The sequence below is a fragment of the Mercenaria mercenaria genome, chromosome 7 (assembly GCF_021730395.1).
Source record: "Mercenaria mercenaria strain notata chromosome 7, MADL_Memer_1, whole genome shotgun sequence".
NCBI classification, from domain to species: Eukaryota; Metazoa; Mollusca; class Bivalvia; order Venerida; family Veneridae; genus Mercenaria; species Mercenaria mercenaria.
Genome location: NC_069367.1, coordinates 48069890 through 48089654, shown reverse-complemented (window position 1 = coordinate 48089654; position 19765 = coordinate 48069890). Strand labels below are relative to the sequence as shown.

Below are 19765 nucleotides of genomic sequence, written 5' to 3'. Positions count from 1 at the left end.
TATATCATTTATTGTTCCTTGGCCCCTAAGTTACCATCCAAGCTAAAACAGAAGTTTCTAAGTCACCTAGAAATAGAAGTGAAGTTTGCCAAAATCCTGGTTTTGCAGAGATATCCTGGTGGCTGTTTTAACATAAATTGATCGGGCATTGCTCTGTTACATTTTCTTTAGAATCAGCATATCCTATTTCTATTTTCATTAAAATTTGAATGAATATGTTTTCCAAGGCGTTAATTATTTAAATTAACTAGTCCGTTTTCATACTGTCGTAGTAGGAGAAAAACATTTTTTGATCTGCCATAGTCCTGCTTTGACTGCTCGCAAGAGAGCTGTCCTTTCATTTTTATAAAAACAAAGGCATTAGCGTAAACGTTTAGAATGTTAGCTTTACATTTTATAAGTCATAATTTGCGGACGAGTACCGGTGAGACGAATATGTAAAATGTTTATTATGACTGATTGATTGTTGTTTAAATGTTAAATTTGACCAGCTGTTTACTTATTTTTTTAAGAGAAAACTTTATGAAGTCTCCAACTGCACGCTATTTCTTAGCTCTTATATAACGATTAACCTGTATTTGTAAAGTTGATGCAGCGGAAATTTCCGCAGTTTAAAATTTGGGAAGAAATTTCCGTTGAAATAAGATCGCGAGGTGTTCAGCAGAAATTATATTGGAAAGAACTGGTATTGAGCCGACGATTTCACGAACAGAACAAACTAACATTTCGGCGGAAATTTTAGTACACGTCGATTTGTGGGAATATGGGCCGCCGTGAGAAAAATATTGAGAAATATAGAGACCTATACCACATTGTAGATTGAAGTGAGTTATCGTAATTTCCCATGTATCTCTTTCCAGACACGAGACTAGAAAAAGTTATGACGTCATAAATATGGCGGCTAAAGAGAAAATAAGAAAGGCAGAAAATGTATGACTGCTGAATAATTAAAAGTGAATGAATGAATGAGTGGGGTTTTACAGCGAATCGACACAAAAAGGTCATATATCACCGAGAAAAAGTTAAATGAATTACGTTAATTGTAGAGCATATACAAAACTATTAAAGTGAAAAAGGTATATTCATATAGAGTGTAAAAATCAGTTGCAAACATAAAAATGTGTATAAGTTGTGAATAAAAATCAAGGCGAATCGACACAAAAAGGTCATATATCGCCGAGAAAAAGTTAAATGAATTACGTTAATTGTAAAGCATATACAAAACTATTAAAGTGAAAAAGGTATATACATATAGAGTGTTAAAAATCAGTTGCAAACATAAAAATGTGAATAAGTTGTGAATAAAAATCAAATATGGTTCAGATTCTATGATATATGCCTATTTTTTTTAAAAAATTGTAAAATTTTGTCGACAGGAATTTGCTCAAACAACTCTTTTAACGATTCAACATTGTAGTATGAATTGCGCTGTGGATCGAAGTCTACACAGTCAATTAAAATATGTTTAATAGTAAGCGGTGTTTGACATGCTATACATTCAGGTTGATCTTCATTGTTCAGAAGTAGGTCAACCGAGTATGACATATTCGACAACGAGAAAGAACAACTTCCTCCCTGCGAACAGATCTGTTTCCTTGGTGCCATTCACCTAGAGTAGGTTTAATATCATGAAGTTTATTGAACGAAGCATTGTTCCATAAAAACTGCCATGTATTTAAAATGTATTTGTTGATATTTGGCCTAAAATCAGTATACGGTAATTTCAATTTAGATTGTAGTAATGAAAGCGATTTCTCTGCTGCGGTATCAGCATCATCATTTCCATAGATACCAACATAACTAGGCATCCAACAAAATATAATGGATTTTTTAAAAGATAGTTCATGAAATCTGAGCAAAATATTTTGAATGAATGGATTTTCCATATTTTGGTTGTGAATTGATTGTAATACAGAAAGTGAGTCGGAAAAGATGATAAACTTTTCTTCATCTTTTTCTGAAATAAAATTTAGGGCCAAATCAATAGCTTTTGCCTCGACTGAAAAGATTGTAGCGTTATTTGGCAAACGTAATTTTGATTGATGTAGGTGGCTAACGGCGGCACATCCAACCTTTAAATCATCTTTTGAACCATCCGTGTAAATTGGAAAATGATCTTTGTATGTCGAATTGATCTCATTATATTTGGACTTGAATATTTCAGGATTTGTTTCAGACTTTTTCAAGGCAGTCTTCATATCAAAAAGAACTGTTGGAGAATTAAGAGTCCATGGTGGTGTATAAGGAACTAAATCATCGAATTCAAAATCAGTTTCTTTCATAGAATTGTTGATGCGAAATCCAAAAGGTTTAATTTGTTTTGGTTTTCTGTCATAAGAATCGTGGTATTTAGGTATAAATATAATTTTATGAGCAGGATGGGATTTGTTGGCATCTACCCTCAGAGCATATTGCAATGACAGTTTTTCACGTCTCGTGTAAAGGGAGGGTTCGTTTGCTTCAACATACAAACTTTCAACAGGCGATGTTCTAAATGCGCCAAGAGCAATACGAAGACCTTGATTATGGATAGTATCCACCATTTGTAAATACGACTTCCTGGCTGAACCATAAACAACACAACCGTAATCTAGCTTGGATCTAATCAAAGCTCTATAAAGTCTTAACAAAACCTTGCGATCTGCTCCCCAATCAGTATTTGAAATTACCTTTAAAAGATTCAATGATTTCAAACATTTGGCTTTCGGGTATTTTATATGTGGTATAAAAGAAAGCTTTTTATCAAAAATAACACCAAGAAATTTTGCTTCGTCAACAACGGGTATTTTTTTACCATTTAGAAAAAGCTCAGGGTCACAATGATGTTTCCGTAATTGACAAAAGTGGACACATTGAGTTTTTGATTGGGAAAATTTAAAACCATTTTCTATAGCCCAAGTTTGAATTTTATTCAAACACTGTTGTAGTTGGCGTTCAATCGTACGCATATTTTTTGAACGATAACAGATCAGAAAATCATCAACATATAATGAACAATCTGTCCCTGGTAACAAACATTTCACAATATTATTAATTTTGATGCTAAAAAGTGTAACAGATAAAATAGAACCTTGTGGAACTCCCTGTTCTTGCTCAAAAGAGTCAGAAAGGGTATCTCCAACACGTACTTTAAAATTGCGATCAGATAAAAATTGTGATATAATTGTTGGCAGACGACCTTTTAAACCTAAGTCGTTAAGATCATTCATAATACCATACTTCCATGTAGTGTCATAAGATTTTTCCAAATCGAAAAAGAAAGACACTAGATGCTCTTTTTTAACAAATGCATCACGCATAAAATTTTCCAGACGAACAAGATGATCAGTTGTGCTGCGCTGCTTGCGAAAACCACTTTGAAAGTTAGTAATCAGGCCTTGAGATTCAAGATACCATACTAGTCTAGAATTGATCATACGTTCTAAAGTTTTACATAAACAACTAGTAAGGGCAATCGGTCTATAATTACTGGGGTTCGTGCTATCTTTCCCGGGTTTTGGTATTGGAATAACTATAGCTTCTCTCCAGGAATCTGGAAAATGCCAGTTTTCCATGTAATGTTGTAAATTTCAAGTAGGAGGTTTAATGATGCTTGTGGTAAATGTTTTAAAAGTTGATAATGAATTTGGTCTGGGCCAGCTGCAGTATCTTGACATTTGTCTAAAGAGTCAATTAATTCTGTGAGCGAAAAAGGTTTATTATAATCGTCATCATTATTTGAATCAAAATTTAAAGGTTTACTTTCTTTAGTTGATTTAATGTTTTGAAACCTTTTATCATAATTGTTTGATGAAGAGTTTTTTGAAAAAGTTTCACCAATTGTATTGGCAATGTCCTCCTTGGTAGATGAAATAGACTGGTCTGATTTTGTAAGATGGGTAACATTTGAAGTTTTTCCTTTTCCACTTATTTTACAAAGCATTTCCCAGACTTTTTTAACCGATGACCTAGAATTAAGTTTGGACACGTGTAAATGCCATGATCTTTTCTTTGCTTGTTTTATAGTTCTGCAATCTTTTGCTCTCAGAATCTTAACTGATTGAAGATTGTCTTTTGTCGGCCGTATATTGAATTTTTTAATGGCCGCTCTACGTTTTCGAACAGCGGTCTTACAATCAACATCATACCAAGGCTTATTTTTATGTTTACCATGTCTTGAAGTTTTAGGAATGGACTTGTCAGCAATATCGGACAAAAGCACCGAAAACCGATCAATAGGATCATAAAAATTTGAAAAATTCTCCAAAGTCAAATCATTTTTACAGAACGTTTGAAATTGCTTCCAATCAGCTTTATAAAATTTGAAATATGAAGGGTGGTCTGAAGGCAGATTAGAAGTATTTGAAATACTAATTGGAAAATGGTCACTGCCATGCAAGTCATTCAGTACTTTCCATTCAAAATCAAGAAAGATGTTCGGTTGACAAATTGTCAAATCAAGCGAAGAAAAGTTACCTGTTGCAGGATGAAGATACGTTTTGGATTTATCATTTAATAAACAGAGGGCATTTCTTTCAATAAAATTGCAATAACTTGACCTCTAGTGTTGCTGTCAGAACAGCCCCAAAATTCATGGCGACCATTAAAATCTCCCATAAGCAAAAATGGTTGTGGTAATTATTTTATAAGATCATCAAGATCTTCAATATTTAGTTTAAACTTGGGAGGTATATAAATCGAACAGATAGTAATTGGTCGATGCAATGTAACGTTTATTAATATACTGAATATTTGTATTTAGAACAATTTGTCTGTGCGGACATGCATTATTAACAATAATACATGTACCACCAGAAGCTCTGCCAGTGTTAGTATTAATGAAGTTATACACTGAATAATTTTTGAAAGCTATTTTGTCCGTTTCCTTTAAAAATGTTTCACTAAGGCACATAAGTGAAGGATTATATTTCGATAAGAGAAGGAGAATTTCATTATAATTTGTTTTAAGTCCACGGCAATTCCACTGGATAATTTTACTTTCCATTTACATTCTAATATTTATTTGAAATGGTAAACTAAAATTGAACAACCGGAAATTTAAACGAAAGATTAGTGCTGCATTGACTCAGAAGGTGGGACCCTTTTGATCTTCACCTCCTTTGTGTTAGTTAAACTGGACGGAGTAGACAATGGCGGATCGTCATCATCCTTCCCCGTCAACCGGTTCAGATCGAGGGAACCGGTTTTGGGTTTGAATGGGATCATTTGATCCCTTTCCTAAACCATCAGTTTTCAAGTCAATTTTTTGTCTGGGTGTTTGACTCACCCCACGTTGATTAGAATTTGACACAACATTTTGTCTTGCCGACGGCGTATTTGAATACCTGGGAACATTTTGTACAGCTGGTGGTAGTGTTGGTTTAATAGCGGCAGTTTGAACTTGTGATGTCTGCTTAGGTTTTTCTGTTATTTTCGGCTTTTCCTTTGGTATGTTTGGGACAGGTTCAGAATTGGTTTGCGTAGACGCGTCAGAAAACGTTGTTGATTTGTTTGTGTTTGATTTTGTGATGGAAGAATATGTTGTTGTTAGTGATGGTGACATAAATTTAGCATTCGCAATTCGTCTAGCTTCAGGAAATCCAATGCCCTGTGTGAACTTGACATTGAGGACCTCCTTTTCGATCCTCCATGTCTTGCAGTCGCGAGACCTGGCTGAATGTTCCTCGCCGCAATTCACACAACACAATGGACCCTTGCACCTGTCTGGCTCATGAGAGAAACCGTTTTGTTTGCATTTATGACAGATGAAATCTCCTTGGCAGTTTGATTCGTTGTGTCCAAATTTAAAACAGTTATAGCATTGAAGGGGATTTGGTATGGTTTGGGTGGTCTTTGTTTGGAGATAACCTACTTTTACAGAACTAGGAAGGAATGGGACGCCAAATGTAAGTATGATAGTGTTCGTTATGATTTCTTTTCCATCTCGCTTTATTTTGACGCGTCTGGCAGCTGTAAAATGTTGTTCAGCAAGTCCCTGCACAATTTCCATCTCTGAAACTCCAGCAAGGTCAGGACAACGAATGACCCCCTTGAGGAATTCAGAGTACGGTGTGCAATGCACTTGCATGGATGCCGAAAAAAGATGAAACTGAAAGTAAATTTTTTGCATGTGCTGCCTTTTCAACTTCGATAAGTAGATCCCCTGTGCGCAATTTCTTGACAGATTTTGGCGCACTGCCTATACCCTCAAGGGTTTTTTCAATAACAAAAGGGGAAATGCTTGTCATTTTGAAGTCGTCTTCAGTAGAGTGAATCAGCAGGAATCGCGGATAAGCCATATTACTTGTGAAAGGCCGGTGAGAAGTATTCTCACCTTCCATGCCGTCAGAATCTGTTTCCGTATGCTGTCGTTTTTTAGTTTGGTTTGCCATGATTAGATGTTTAAGATTCATCACTCGCAGCACCCACCCGCCGCGGAGTCCAACAAGAGAACATACACAGAGCGGATATCCAGTTCATACCTGTTAGAGATACTGTAGTGATATACTCGGACAAGTATTTTACAATCTTGTTTATATCACCAGCTGTATTGCAAAAAACAATCAGGGGATTCAGGGATTGTGACTCTACTTACCCGATTGGCCCTAAGCCACCGCCTTCTAGGAAGCAAAATTGAAATTACATATTGCAATACATGTATAAATTGAAATGGTGTAAAAGTAAAATGAAGTTTGCTGAACGCAGTAAAATGTGACCGTAGACAAAATTAAAGTTAGATTTTGTGTAACGTATTTTGCTCCAAAATTGTGTTTGTGCAAATACAAAAATGAAAACATATAGATGCAGTTTGATATGAAACGACAGAACATGTAAACGTAGAAATGAGATTTCCTAGGGCTTGGCATGACTAGCCGATTGATCGCATCGGGCCAATACGACCGCCAATAACGTCTACACCGAATTAGAGGCCAAAGATGTGTATTAGCACCCACAACCCAAAAAGAGGATACACACATGTAAAAAAGCATACATCATCTCCCCGGGGTGCTATGGGGCACCTCAACATCCAGAACCCTCCTCTCCGGCTTACGGGCCGCCACCCACGGCAAACAGGTGGTTCCACTTTTGGCGGAGTCTTACCCCTCTGCATGGAGATACAGCCAGCATTTTCTATCCCCCGCCGGCAAGGGGCTATAGTTAAAGGTGACAACGTTTTTGAAAACTATGTTATGATTGTAAAACTGATATATTTAGTGAAGTTAATGTTTATTTAATCTAGCAGATAAAACACTTTTATAAAAAATAAGATGGAATTAATTATTCTTAAAATGAAAAAAAAGATATATGTCATAAATATCAGAAAATAACGAAAATGACTTAATAACGATAATAAGTGAGCAAATTTCTGTTAAATGGCACAGTATGCTCGATTAGAAATAGAAATAGTCTAATACTCTATCACTTCCATAGCCAAATAACATAATTATATATATCTATATACCCTTGTTATCTAATTGAGTGTGTCAGATCGGCTTAACGGCCCGACAATGTGGTCAGAACGCAAACTGAATAGAAATAATCTGTTACATGGTACAATGTCAAGAATGTTGTTTCTAATGATATAACAACTTTAAAACGTAAACTATTTTATAGTACAGATTCTCCTATTAAAATTGATAAATCCTTTCAATATATACTTCCCGGTAAATCTGAGTTAAAGACATTTACGAAAAAATCATTAGAAGGTTTCTCTATGTACGTTTTAGTCCAGCATACTAGGTGGTCTATGATGTTATGATCGTTTAACGCCTACAGTATATTAATGGTTTACATAAGGAACGTTATAGTACTTAAACCTACAATTTGAGTTCTTCTAATGAACAGGATTTGGCCACTAATCACATCCTTGAAGTTTGTATTCTAAAAGTTCGCATAGATGATCAGCAAGATTATGATGGATTACTTAATTGCAAATACAGTTACATTAAACTCGTTTCATAGATAATTTTACCTGTTTTACATGTACCAGTACTAATTTTTTTATCGTATAACTTCATGTCTAACTGATATTTTATCCCGCGTGAAACGATATTGCGACAAAGTATATGGAAACTCTGAAAAAAGCATTGCTAGAAAAACTAAAAGCCAACAATTTCAAGGCGTGCTACAAGTTGTTTCATACGATTTCTTTACACTTTATACCTATTTACCTAATAATCTATGAATGATAAAGTAACTGCTTTTTATGCATTTAATTTCAGTTAAGTCTTTTCTCTTTTTCATATTGCTATTTTTCATGAGAACCTGTGAAGCAGTTTGTCAAACCCTCTCCTTATTGAACAACATTGATGCCCGGTTAGGGAATGCATTTTTTCGAGATGTAATAGGTCATCCGTGAGAACTATTTCTGCCTAGCATGTCGCAGATATTTTCTTATGATTTAGAAAACGTTATACACAGTCAGGTGTGATTACCATATCAACAATAATTCACGCTTTCTTAATGATGTTTTCAAATATGGACGGTCACTTGTTGCTCGAATAGTTGACATTTCTATGCCAGGTTACAGTTACTAAATGTAAACTACAATAATGCATCGCTTGGGATTGACATACATGTATCTCCATATTTAAAATTAATTTAAGTACACTGATTTACCCAAGCTTTTATTCTATTTATATGGGGTGGAGGATGTTCCCCATACAATCCTTTGAAATATATCGGACTAGGTATGTGTTACTAGATGCGTGGTTTGTCTCACAATAGCTGTAGGTCAAGTTGTCTGTCGGTTATATGCGACGTATAAATACCTTTTCCTTTACTTTTATGTAATCGTCACATCTTTGCAAGAGCGACTTTCAAGAATTCAATGAACGTAATCAATATGACCTTTTGCAGAAATACCGCTATTATCAACTGCGAGAATATTCTACTAAATGTTAGTATCGTTATTCAGTGTGTGCTGTTTTACGTTTTATAGCAATTTAAAACACTTCTGTTACTAAGTGTATCAAAACAATAGTTATTTATCAAATTCAAATGTTTTTGTTAAAACCATGAAATGTTTTATCATATGCGGTTTTGACCAACTTATTTCGAGATATATTGCATATTTGGTGTTCAGTCGTTTGTCAGCTGGATGCTAGATTTTCCTATTTGATCGTGTCTAACGAAAGAGGTGGACGACGCAATGATAATTCTTAAAGCCCACTAATACTGAGCTGTTTTGATATGTTTTAGCTTTCCTGATTCGTCGGATCCTTAATATTTTGCTGTTGTTCTGCTTTCTTCAACGGCATTGAGAACATGCGCAAATGGTTTGCCAAAATCTTCAAGAAGATCCCTTGAAAATACAGAACTCAACTAATAAAAATAATAAAAGACTCGGTTTGACTAAGTTTGTTCATGAGCGTTATAGAAAGGTGAAATACCCTCACGCCCTTTAGCGCCAGCGTAAGCGGAATTCTGTTCTGATAATAATAAATGAACTCCATAAAACTAAAGGACCAGAGGTTTTTCATATAGATATTTACCCAATCATTTTTGTTTTTCACATAACGTGCTTTTAGTTACCCTTTCGTGAATAAGACATTCTGATGATTCAGCAGCCGAGGGCATAATTTTATGTATAATGTTCTATCACATTGGAATATAGTGGGGATACAGACTGTGAGCATTGTTGCCAAAATACGGTAGTACACCAGCGTTGTTTTACAACTTACCGTTCCAAGGCGTTGCCGCTGCGTTCTTTTCCTTTATTTTACGTTTTCATCATATTCTAAACTATACATGCATTGCTGCAGTGTTACGTTTTAAATAGGCGTTGCAATGTGTATCACATAATGGATCTTTTGATAAATACTTTCAGTTGCAGAGATGGAATGATGAAAGAAAAACACAATGAAATGACTACCCCATGCCCCTGATGCCCTTCCTTCTTCAATTAGCTGAACGTAATTGCGGAAAGCCCATATTAAACTCAGAACGTTTTAAATTCAGGGGCAATGAATAATACTGTTTGTAGATAGCTTTCTTATCGCTTGACTGAAGACGGATTAAGACGGATTAAGTAGAACACTTTCAGTGTTGATGTCAAGTCTTAATGAATATAATTAACCAGTAATTCAGAGTAATTAAAAAGACTATCATGAATTTAACATTTTGTATTAATTAAAGAAGATCTAATTAACTTCTACTGGCATAATCTCCTTGATCATGCTGAAATCTAGTCAAAATGAACTTGCAAACAATGCATGTAGTTTGCACATAATCTGATGATAAGAGCATAGGCAACTATTTGTGCCGACATTGATTTGTTCTGCATTTCAAATTCCTTTCCTTCTAGGTACTTATTAAAAGCAAATTCTGGTAACATATATTTCCTTCCTATATGTTATAATTCTTGTAACTTCTGGAAATTAACTTATTTCAAATTCAATACCATAAGAATAGTCGAAAATAGTTACTATCAAGAGGTAGGAGCGACGTGTAAAATGCATTGTAAATTAAATGGGTGGGGTACAAATTAAATAGTTAAAATAAATTGAATATATTGTTTCCTGAGACAGTGTAAATATAAAATATCTGAAATGTCCCATTGGCTTGTTTAATGACATGATATCCGATATTATAAGCAATTTTACTGATTTTTTAAAGAAATTATTTAGCAGTACTATTTTTGTAATCGGCTGTCATATTGATGACGTCATTTCCGGATCCAGTCGCGGTCCCCAAGAGAGATACATATATATTGCTTTTGTCTTAGACCAAGGAATAATTTTGTATATGTTGCTATATTTCTCAACTACTTTCGAGCGGGATTACAAACGGCCGTGGACTATTTCCTTTAAAAGCTAAGGCAGAAATCTGTTCTAAAAAAAAAACACTTCCATATTTCCTTGTATTTCAACAGAAAATTCTGCCAGAAAGAAATATTTTAGCACCATTTACAGGCGTAACATGCAGATGTGACAGTGTATACAAGATATGTAAACATACATAAATATTGACCGCTGAAAAGCACAAAGCTTAAAACAGAAAAAAAAAAAGATTTTCCGTTTTTATTTTGGACACCGATAATTTATTCCACGACAAACATGAGTTTAATAGAAAGTAAAGAAAATTCTGATATTTCATCAATCTGATTGCACTATTGATAAAGAGTGTTAAATCATTAAATGTAATGTTGTGTTAGCATGGTTAGTCACATATTGTTACACTCGCGATGATTTTGTAAAATAAACTACATGTACTTTAATACTATACAGCGAAACAGTGCTCTCTCGAGGTGACTATGAAAGGAAGCAAGTGTTTTGAGTTATCCAGAGTTTTCAGCGATGCAAATATATAAAATTTAAAGAAAACAGTTCAGGACCACAGGAACGAACTTCTTTAGTTTGCCCGTATACTTGAACCAGGCTGCATCTGTTTATTTCAACTATGAAATTGTGTATTACTCAGCTGACGTATATGATGCATGTATTAAATCTATGTGTACCTTTATTTATCCTAACCTTATCCGTTGTATTTATGTAAGAGGATGGCAGTCTAGAAGTTAATTAAAATGAACAAACCTGATTGATTTCCACTGATCAAATCCGTCCAAAGGTTTAGTACCATTTAAGCTTCCTTCTGCAAGTTTGACCAAAGTAGGAAACCAGTCAGTCACGTGCATTAGTTCCGTTGAGATAGATCCTTTCACCTTCTTGTCTAAAAGCATGCTATGTACAAAGCCAACCGCGCGTATTCCTCCTTCGTACAACGTTCCTTTTCCTCCCTTTAGGGGAAAGTTGCTACCTCCTTTCCTTTTTGTGCCGCCATTGTCTGTCATTTTAAAGAGATATTTCTAAATTTAGTGACAGTACATTTTTCAGATTTTTCAACTTTTTCAAATACCATATCTTCAACTTATTTATTTGCTAAACATTTAAATCAATATATTAGTTGTAGACAATGTAATTAACAACCAATATATACGTATAGGACATGAATGTTAACCAAACCACCATGAATGAAGATGTATTTAACAACTTATGTACCTTTTTGTTTAGAAAAGACATAATTATAAAAGTTCTAAAGCACATTATCGTATCAAACATACCAACACTATTCTCAAAATTTGACATACCCTATGAATTATAATACGGGTTCCATGAAAGACATACTTTTATACTTAACTTACTGAATTAGTAACGAATAATCAAAAATATCTTGCAACAGCTCAACAGCCTGGCCTCATCTTTATTGATTTCAGTAAAGTCTTCGACGAGCCCGAGCACTTAAACTTGTTATACAGGATAAAAGAACACGTTGTTTCTAACACAATTGTATCTTGGATACATGTAGGTGTTTCCTTACAACTAGAATCTCATTTTAAGTGATTGAATCGCATTCTCTTTCACATGTATATTTCATATATTTCCTGGCCCATTTTGTTCAACTATAACTTAACACGATCACTGCTTTCCATGAAAACGATGAAATGCTGAAAAAGCCTATGGAGATTTAATTATTTGACCATTTTCGTTACAAGTTTACTACCTTAAATAAACTATAAGGTGTTTTATTTATTTTTGTAAACAAGGTAAGCGTTAACTTCAAGTATAAACATTACTTTACAACTTAACCTCTTTACACAATTTGAAAAAAGACCTTTGTTGGGGCTTTACCAACAATTATCACCTAAGTGTATCCATGAGTGAAAAATATTGATGGTAAAATGTTGTACGTTCTTTTACAATATAAAATCTTTAATAACTTCTTTTAGGTTAGTTTTTGTATGGTTTTAGTATGCTTATAATAAAGAGCATGTTATTCTCTTTCATTCAGAAGTTTTTCATCAGTTGTAGACTATTGAGTAGTCTTGGATTTGAATTTATTAAAAGACAAAAGAAAGTTCAGTATAGGTTTTTTTCAAAGTGTTGAAGTTAGACTAAACTTACACTCTGCTCCATTTAAGTTATTTAGCTGTGGAAACTTTTGATATAGACTATGATTAGGGATTTCACAAAACCAATGAAAAACTGTCAAAAGAAGAGTTGTTCATTTTGCTTCAGATTAATAATAATTTGATAACGAATTGGATAGAAATATCTTTCCCGAGGACACCTGCCAATTGGTCGGTAACGAGGCTTGCCGAGTTACAGCCCATGTGTAGATGACCAAGGGCCGGATATTTTCATCCGGTTCGTTAACACATGGCTGCATTTTTTCTTGCATATCGTATAATATAAGTTTTTATTCTGACACATTATTTGTCTTGCATACCGTATTTTAAAAACAATAGAATAAATAAAGCAAATAGAAATAGCACTCTTTCTTATAGTTGAGTATACGTTAGGTTCTTGTCGTAAAATAATGTATTTTGAATCGAGAAATATACTAGAAGGAGCGTAGAGAAACTATATTGGCACTGATTTTTCCGTATTTTACATAAATGATATATAATCAGTGCATGAATTGTTAGCTGTCATTAACAGCACAAGGGTTTTGCCGACATGGGTAAAATCACCGGAAACGCCAGTCCGGTGTGCAAGAAATTTTAAGAAGGTCATTTTTTTAAATATCAAATATTTATATTTTCACATGGAAAGGGGGATAAAATATAAACACATTTTGTAAATTGATGCACTCAGCTATCATTTCAGACTAAAAAAATGTAAAGATAAATTTGAATATTTTAGGTACCATCTCTAAGCCATCTTTTCCTTTTATTTCAAACTACTTATAAGTTCAATATAATTGGTTTCGGTTGCTAACGTTAGTGTACTGAAAACGGGACCCTTTCATTAAGTCCTAAAATTGAAATTTCCTGACAGAGTATATGTTTTACGCAACATGTACCCTCGCAGATATTATTATCTTAAGTGTCATACAAATCCCATGAAATTTCTATTACATGGTCTTTGTTCGTGCTTAAAATCTCTCAAAATGTCCCAAGTAAATGACAGAGTTTAAAAAATCTGCTGAAATATTTCGTCACTTAATCATAATCAAATATGTTATGTAGCTCAGGTGTTTTTCTAGACTATCAACTTTAACATTTCGATAACGTCATTAGCCACATACCCATGATTCGATGATTTATTATTATGTTCCAAAATAATTACTTCTTCCTGCCATTTAGTCAAGTGTCATTTAAATTCCTATAGAAGTTTTTGACCTTTTATACCGATTTACCGTAACATCCAACTCACTAGAAATAAGGGGCATTAATTCAGCTGACTATTAATATTGTGAAAACTATGTCACATAATACCTATTGTCAAGGGGAAGATATTAATAAAGTTTTGTTTGTTGTCAACTGCAAACGGAGTTTTCACAAACTGGTACCGAATGGTCACCCTTTTCATCAGCATGATACCAAGAGATGTGCTACATTGATATAATTATCAAACTAAATACATTGGAGAAGTTTAACTAAGTTTTAAATTGGTATAACTGAAATACTACTTACTCGCAGTTCCAAACAGTAATGGTATAGTCATTACTTTCATTTTTATTAATAGTAATTACGCATACAAAGGGACGCTAATTCTAAATTGTAAAGAAGGTTTATCCGACACAACCAATGACGCAACCTTTGAATCTACAACCTGATTAGACAATATGTCCTCAGAATTTATTTGAAGCAGGCAAAAGAGAATATAAATAAGGGTCCGACCATTTTATATTGTGAGAGGTGACGGAGGGGGACTGGTTTTACTTGGAAAAAATATTCTGGCGACAACATACCGAAAGAAAATCTGAAAAAAATATGTCTGGTTAAAAATAAATATCTCAAGTACTCAGAAAGCCATATTCTTTAACACCTAATGATAAAAAATTCATTTAAAATACAATATTTTCTTCAGGTAAAAAAGTAAAACACCAATATCAAAATATTGCAGGATGGGGTTCTCCCGTCGAGTAATCTAATAATGTGTATAGTAATTTAAATATATGGGTGAACTTTATCAGACAGTTTTGTTTGCATTTATTATATGAGATACGCCATACAGGTACGAAATGCACTAGAACTGCCCTACAATTCATTTTTACGTAAGTGCATGCCGCACCTTCCCCCTTAATTTGTCCCAGTCAACATCAAGTTTTGGCTGGCTTTACCTCTTTGGGCTCATTTATCTTTTAAATACTAATTAATATGCACTGTGATTTTGGTCAAATTGCTTCTTATTTAAAACAAAATAATAAAATAATCTTAGCTATTTCATTGTACTTGAGCCAACAGTCTGACTAAAGTACATCTCCTATTATGCTACGCATAGGATCTGAGAACGACCTATTCATTGCCTCGTTCTGACGACCCTTTCGCTAGCCAATCAGAGCCTAACTTACAACATCTTGCAAATCTACCTGTAGCCTTGACTTTTGATATTTACAATTCTTATGTCGTAATGCATCAGATAGCCGGTTAGCTCAGTCGGTAGGTCACTTGCTTTGTAAGCGAGGGGTCCAGGGTTCGAGCCCTGGAATGACTGCACATTTTTCTTACTCTTTGACATTCGAACATGTCGTCTGATTGGATAAAATAAAAATAGCAATACTGGAAATCCAAAATATACAGAAGACGAATGTGAATGGGTCGTTCTCAGATCTTCGTTTAGAAGATCAAGTACTTAAGTCAGATTGCTTGAGCCAATTACTCAATACAGATTGTTTGTTTTTATCTCGCTTGTTAGTTTTGAACAACCTAAGTATATCGAAAAATATATTGAAAAAAAAATTGGTTTGCTCTGAAAAAAAGTATTTTGGCTATCACGTTCTGGAAAAAAAATCTGGATTTCGAAGAAAGCAAACAAAATTTGCTCAAAGACACACACAACCAGAAGTTCAAATGGTTGGCCCCTAATTTGTCACTTTCGTGTTATTATGATGCAAACCAGTTATAACAAACCACTATCGTGTTATAATGATGCAAGCCAGTTATAAAAACGCAGTGCATTATAGTATAAATGTAAGAACTGTATTACCTGTTGTGAAGACAAACACGGTATTGTTCCACATTCCTCGTTGTTTCAATGATCTTACAACGGCTCCTATTGCATCATCCATACACGTTGTTTTCCCTGTTTCAAACAGTCATATATAAAGTCTTCAGATCGTGCCTATTTTGACATTTAAACTCAGACTCAGACCGACACATGTTAGGTTATTTAGCTCTGACGGTGGAAGAAATCCCAATGTGCCTCCATACATTATTTCAGGGACGCGCGAACAACGAGGTGGAACAACTAATCTGTAGTCACATAATTTATTTATTTTGCTGGGTTTAACGTCGCACCGAAACATTATAGGTCATATGGCGACATTCCAACTTTGATGGTAGAAGAAGACCCTAGGTGCCCCTTCGTGCATTACTTCATCACGAGCAAGCATCTGGGTAGGACCATCGACCTTCCGTAAGCCAGCTGGATGGCTTCCTTGCATGAAGAATTCAATGCCCCGAGTGAGGATCAAACCCACATCGATGAGGGGCAAATTGAAGCTGTACACATCGTGCACGTGCTCATCACACATGCAATAAATATGTTCAACAAACCTATTTTTCTTTCTGAAATAGACATGATACACTTTTTACGTAAGCTTCTAAAACGCAATACATAGGTTCAAAACCTCCATTTTTTTTCCACCAAATAATGCCTCTTTCAACAGAGGAATATTCCGTTAAGATTTTGTAAAACTGTTTAAGTGTTGAAAATGGATTAAAACTTAAAACACTTTCACTTTGTTGATCTAAACTGTTATACATAAGTTCCATAGCTTTATTTTATTTTTTTTTTTGAAAAGGTTTAGCCCTTTTTGCACTAAGAAATTTTGTTAAAAGAGTAGTAAAAATAATGGTGCCCCTTTTGTACCTTATATTCCCCGCTGAAGGCTGCTGTGTTGGCGTTATCCGTTCGGCTGTCCGTCTGTCCATGCGTGCGTCTGTTCGTTCGCTCAAGATTGAAAATGCTCATAATTCAAAACTTCAAAATGTAATTTACCTTAGGGGTAAAAAATGTTCGTTTCCGGTATCCCGACCTACCCTAAATAATTTTCTGGCCTTGGAGAATATTTTTTCAACTTTTTAACAAAAGATGCAAAACTGCGCTTTTTATGCTTTAAACATGGTCAGTGATGTTAGAAATACACTTACTGATGCTCTAAAGGCATATACCTCTTATTTGTATTCATTTTTTGACTAAAAATAATTTCCGAAAAGTCTCACTTAATAAAAAAAATACAGTTTTAAGCATATTACCGGAAACAAAGATTTTTTAGGCCTTATTGTCAGAACAAGACAATTTCAATCTAATTAAGCTAGAATGCATTGATGTAACTTTAATGTGTTTACCAAGTTGGTTTATATCCTATAATTTTCCGTAAAATATAAAACAGCGCTATCTGTAAGGGAAATATTTCTGAAGGAAAGGGTAAACTTAAAAGTTTCAGAAAAGGTCAGGCTATAGCCTTTTCATATGGATATATGTAGGTTATGAACAATATTTAGCAATTGGGTATTTTCCAATTATTTAAAATTGTTCCTTTAATTGCTAGGCAACCACATCATATGTGTATACCTGTTGTGTTAATGTAAAAATATTATAAAAATAATGTTAATTTCCATTTTTATCAAACAGGTAATATTTCAAACTTATACTCCTTTCTCAGTGGTACAGTTTCACAACACCGAATTTATAGAAATGGAAAAAAAATCACTCGGAAATTATGACACATGTGTCGTTGAACTTGCACAGTTTGTTACTATGAACTCAACGAAAACAGAATTGTGTCTTCTTTATATCAGGATAATCGGGAAGGCATTAAATTTAAGAAAACAAAATGACAATTTGAAAGATGAGTTTGATATTTGTTTTGAAAATATGCCTCTGGTTTTGTAAGAATGTCTGGAACACAATGTCATGACTCAAGGATAATTCACAGTAATTTATTCCTTAAATCATAATTCTTTTAATTTTTCAAAAGATGTCTATTTCCATGCACAACTTTCAAAGACAGAAGTTTCACACAGAAAATCCATCATCCGAAAATTGATTCAGTCAATCAGCGGCAGTGTTTTGAGGAATTGCACGTATGCATATATATAACATGCGTATGAACCAAGAGTTTAAATCACAGTAATTTTAAATGCATAATCCAAGAAAATCTCTGTAAAGTAAAAAATCGTTAAATGTTTCAGCCTTCTTAGAATATAGCCTTCTTTATATATTAAACAATTTCGCCATGACATCATAATTTTTCAACGCTGAATTAAAATTAAGTCATACAATATATCACGTCATTAAAATATCTCGGGCGATCAAGTCCATAGGTGGCACGATATGGTTGCTCTTACGCGTAGCTATCCCAATGACAATTAGTTCTCTTGTGTCCGAAATTTGAAGAGGTAAAGTAAATTAGCTGTCATAAGTTAGAGTCTGATTACAAGGATACAATTTAAGTCAAAGGCGGGGATGATCCGGGTTGCTTTAAAGTTAACGTTTGAGTTCAGATTGAACATTTTACCTCTAAATTTGAGACTTTCACGTTAAATAGTTAAATTCAGTTGCCGTTGTTTCCTTTACTAGAATCTATACACCGATACTGTTACCTGAAAAAAGTGACGAAAAGAGAAACTTTTTTTTTCTGTCACCAACAAGAACCAACAACCTTTTTGCGGAAGGTGTGTTGTATCCACGTGTAGATAAAAGTACATTTAGATTAGAATACCCGAAGTTATTAAGGACTGACAAGGATAATCTTTATGAGCTATACGTTGGCTCACATTTAATTCATGAAAACAAAACCAAGTCAATCCGACTCACGTTACACAATAGGACAATTAAATCACAATACAAAGTTCCATTGTATCGCCGTTAAGGTGGTTCATCGAAACACACCTAAAACATACCCCCCCCCCCCCCACACACACACACCAATAAACCCAATGTACACCAGTGTACACGTGTGTAATCTAATTGAAATATATAGAAAATGAGTACTCTGTATTAATAGTTGTATCTTACAAAAATTTAACTTTCGTTTTTAACATTTTTGATTTTTGTTTGAAAAGAATAAATATTTATGACAAGTACAGATCAATTCAAACGTTCAGGAAGATTATTGAAAACTCATCAAAAAATTTAACGACGCGTATAGCCGCTTTTACTTTTCGAATAAAAAATGATGGCTTATAAATAAAACGCTCAGATAAGTTAATAAAAGTAGCATTGCTTTGTAGATATAAGAGTTATAACATCAATATATAACTAATTTATTTTTAAATGGTCATATTTGAAGAATTTGTAAACAACAACGCTAGTGTCAAGTCCAAAGGGGAAGTTTCAGTTTTAATTTATTTGTTGCTTTCTATTTAGCATATTTAAATGTGAGAGTTATTTGCTTTTCAATTATAATTTAATAGTTTTGTGGCATTTGGTGGGTATTTCAATGGGCAGCCGTTATGGGGGTCTCCACGGCCATGTGTTAGAGGTCGCTAACTTGGAATCACTTGCCCTCAGCATTGTAGGTTCGAAACCTCACAAATTTTTCAACATTATTTCATGTTAGAAAGCCATCCAGCTGACTGGCTGAAGGTCTGTAGCTCTATTGAGGATCTCGCCCGTGACGAAATAATACCCGGCAGGACACCTGGGGTCTTCTACCGCCACCAAAAGCTGGTAAGTCACCATAGGGCCTAAATTGTGTAATTATGACATAACGAAAACAGGATAAATATCCAAAAGGAAATGCCACGTTCTAAAAATGCAGCCTCCCCAAATCACAACGCACAGCGCGCAAATGTGCACACTACCAACACCGACGATGATACACACAGACGCAC

The 19765-nt window shown here is 34.3% G+C and overlaps 1 protein-coding gene across 1 annotated transcript in view; it reads right to left on the bottom strand.

Annotated features, from left to right (window-relative positions):
• The window catches only part of LOC123554245 (arylsulfatase J-like), a 220468-nt gene that overhangs the window by 46576 nt on the left and 154127 nt on the right, over positions 1-19765 (bottom strand). Inside the window, exons 6-7 of the mRNA XM_045344239.2 lie at positions 15912-16007; positions 11514-11763 (exon numbers count right to left, since the gene is read on the bottom strand). Of these exons, the coding sequence (XP_045200174.2) occupies positions 11514-11763; positions 15912-16007 (346 nt within the window). The remainder of the gene's footprint in view (positions 1-11513; positions 11764-15911; positions 16008-19765) is intronic.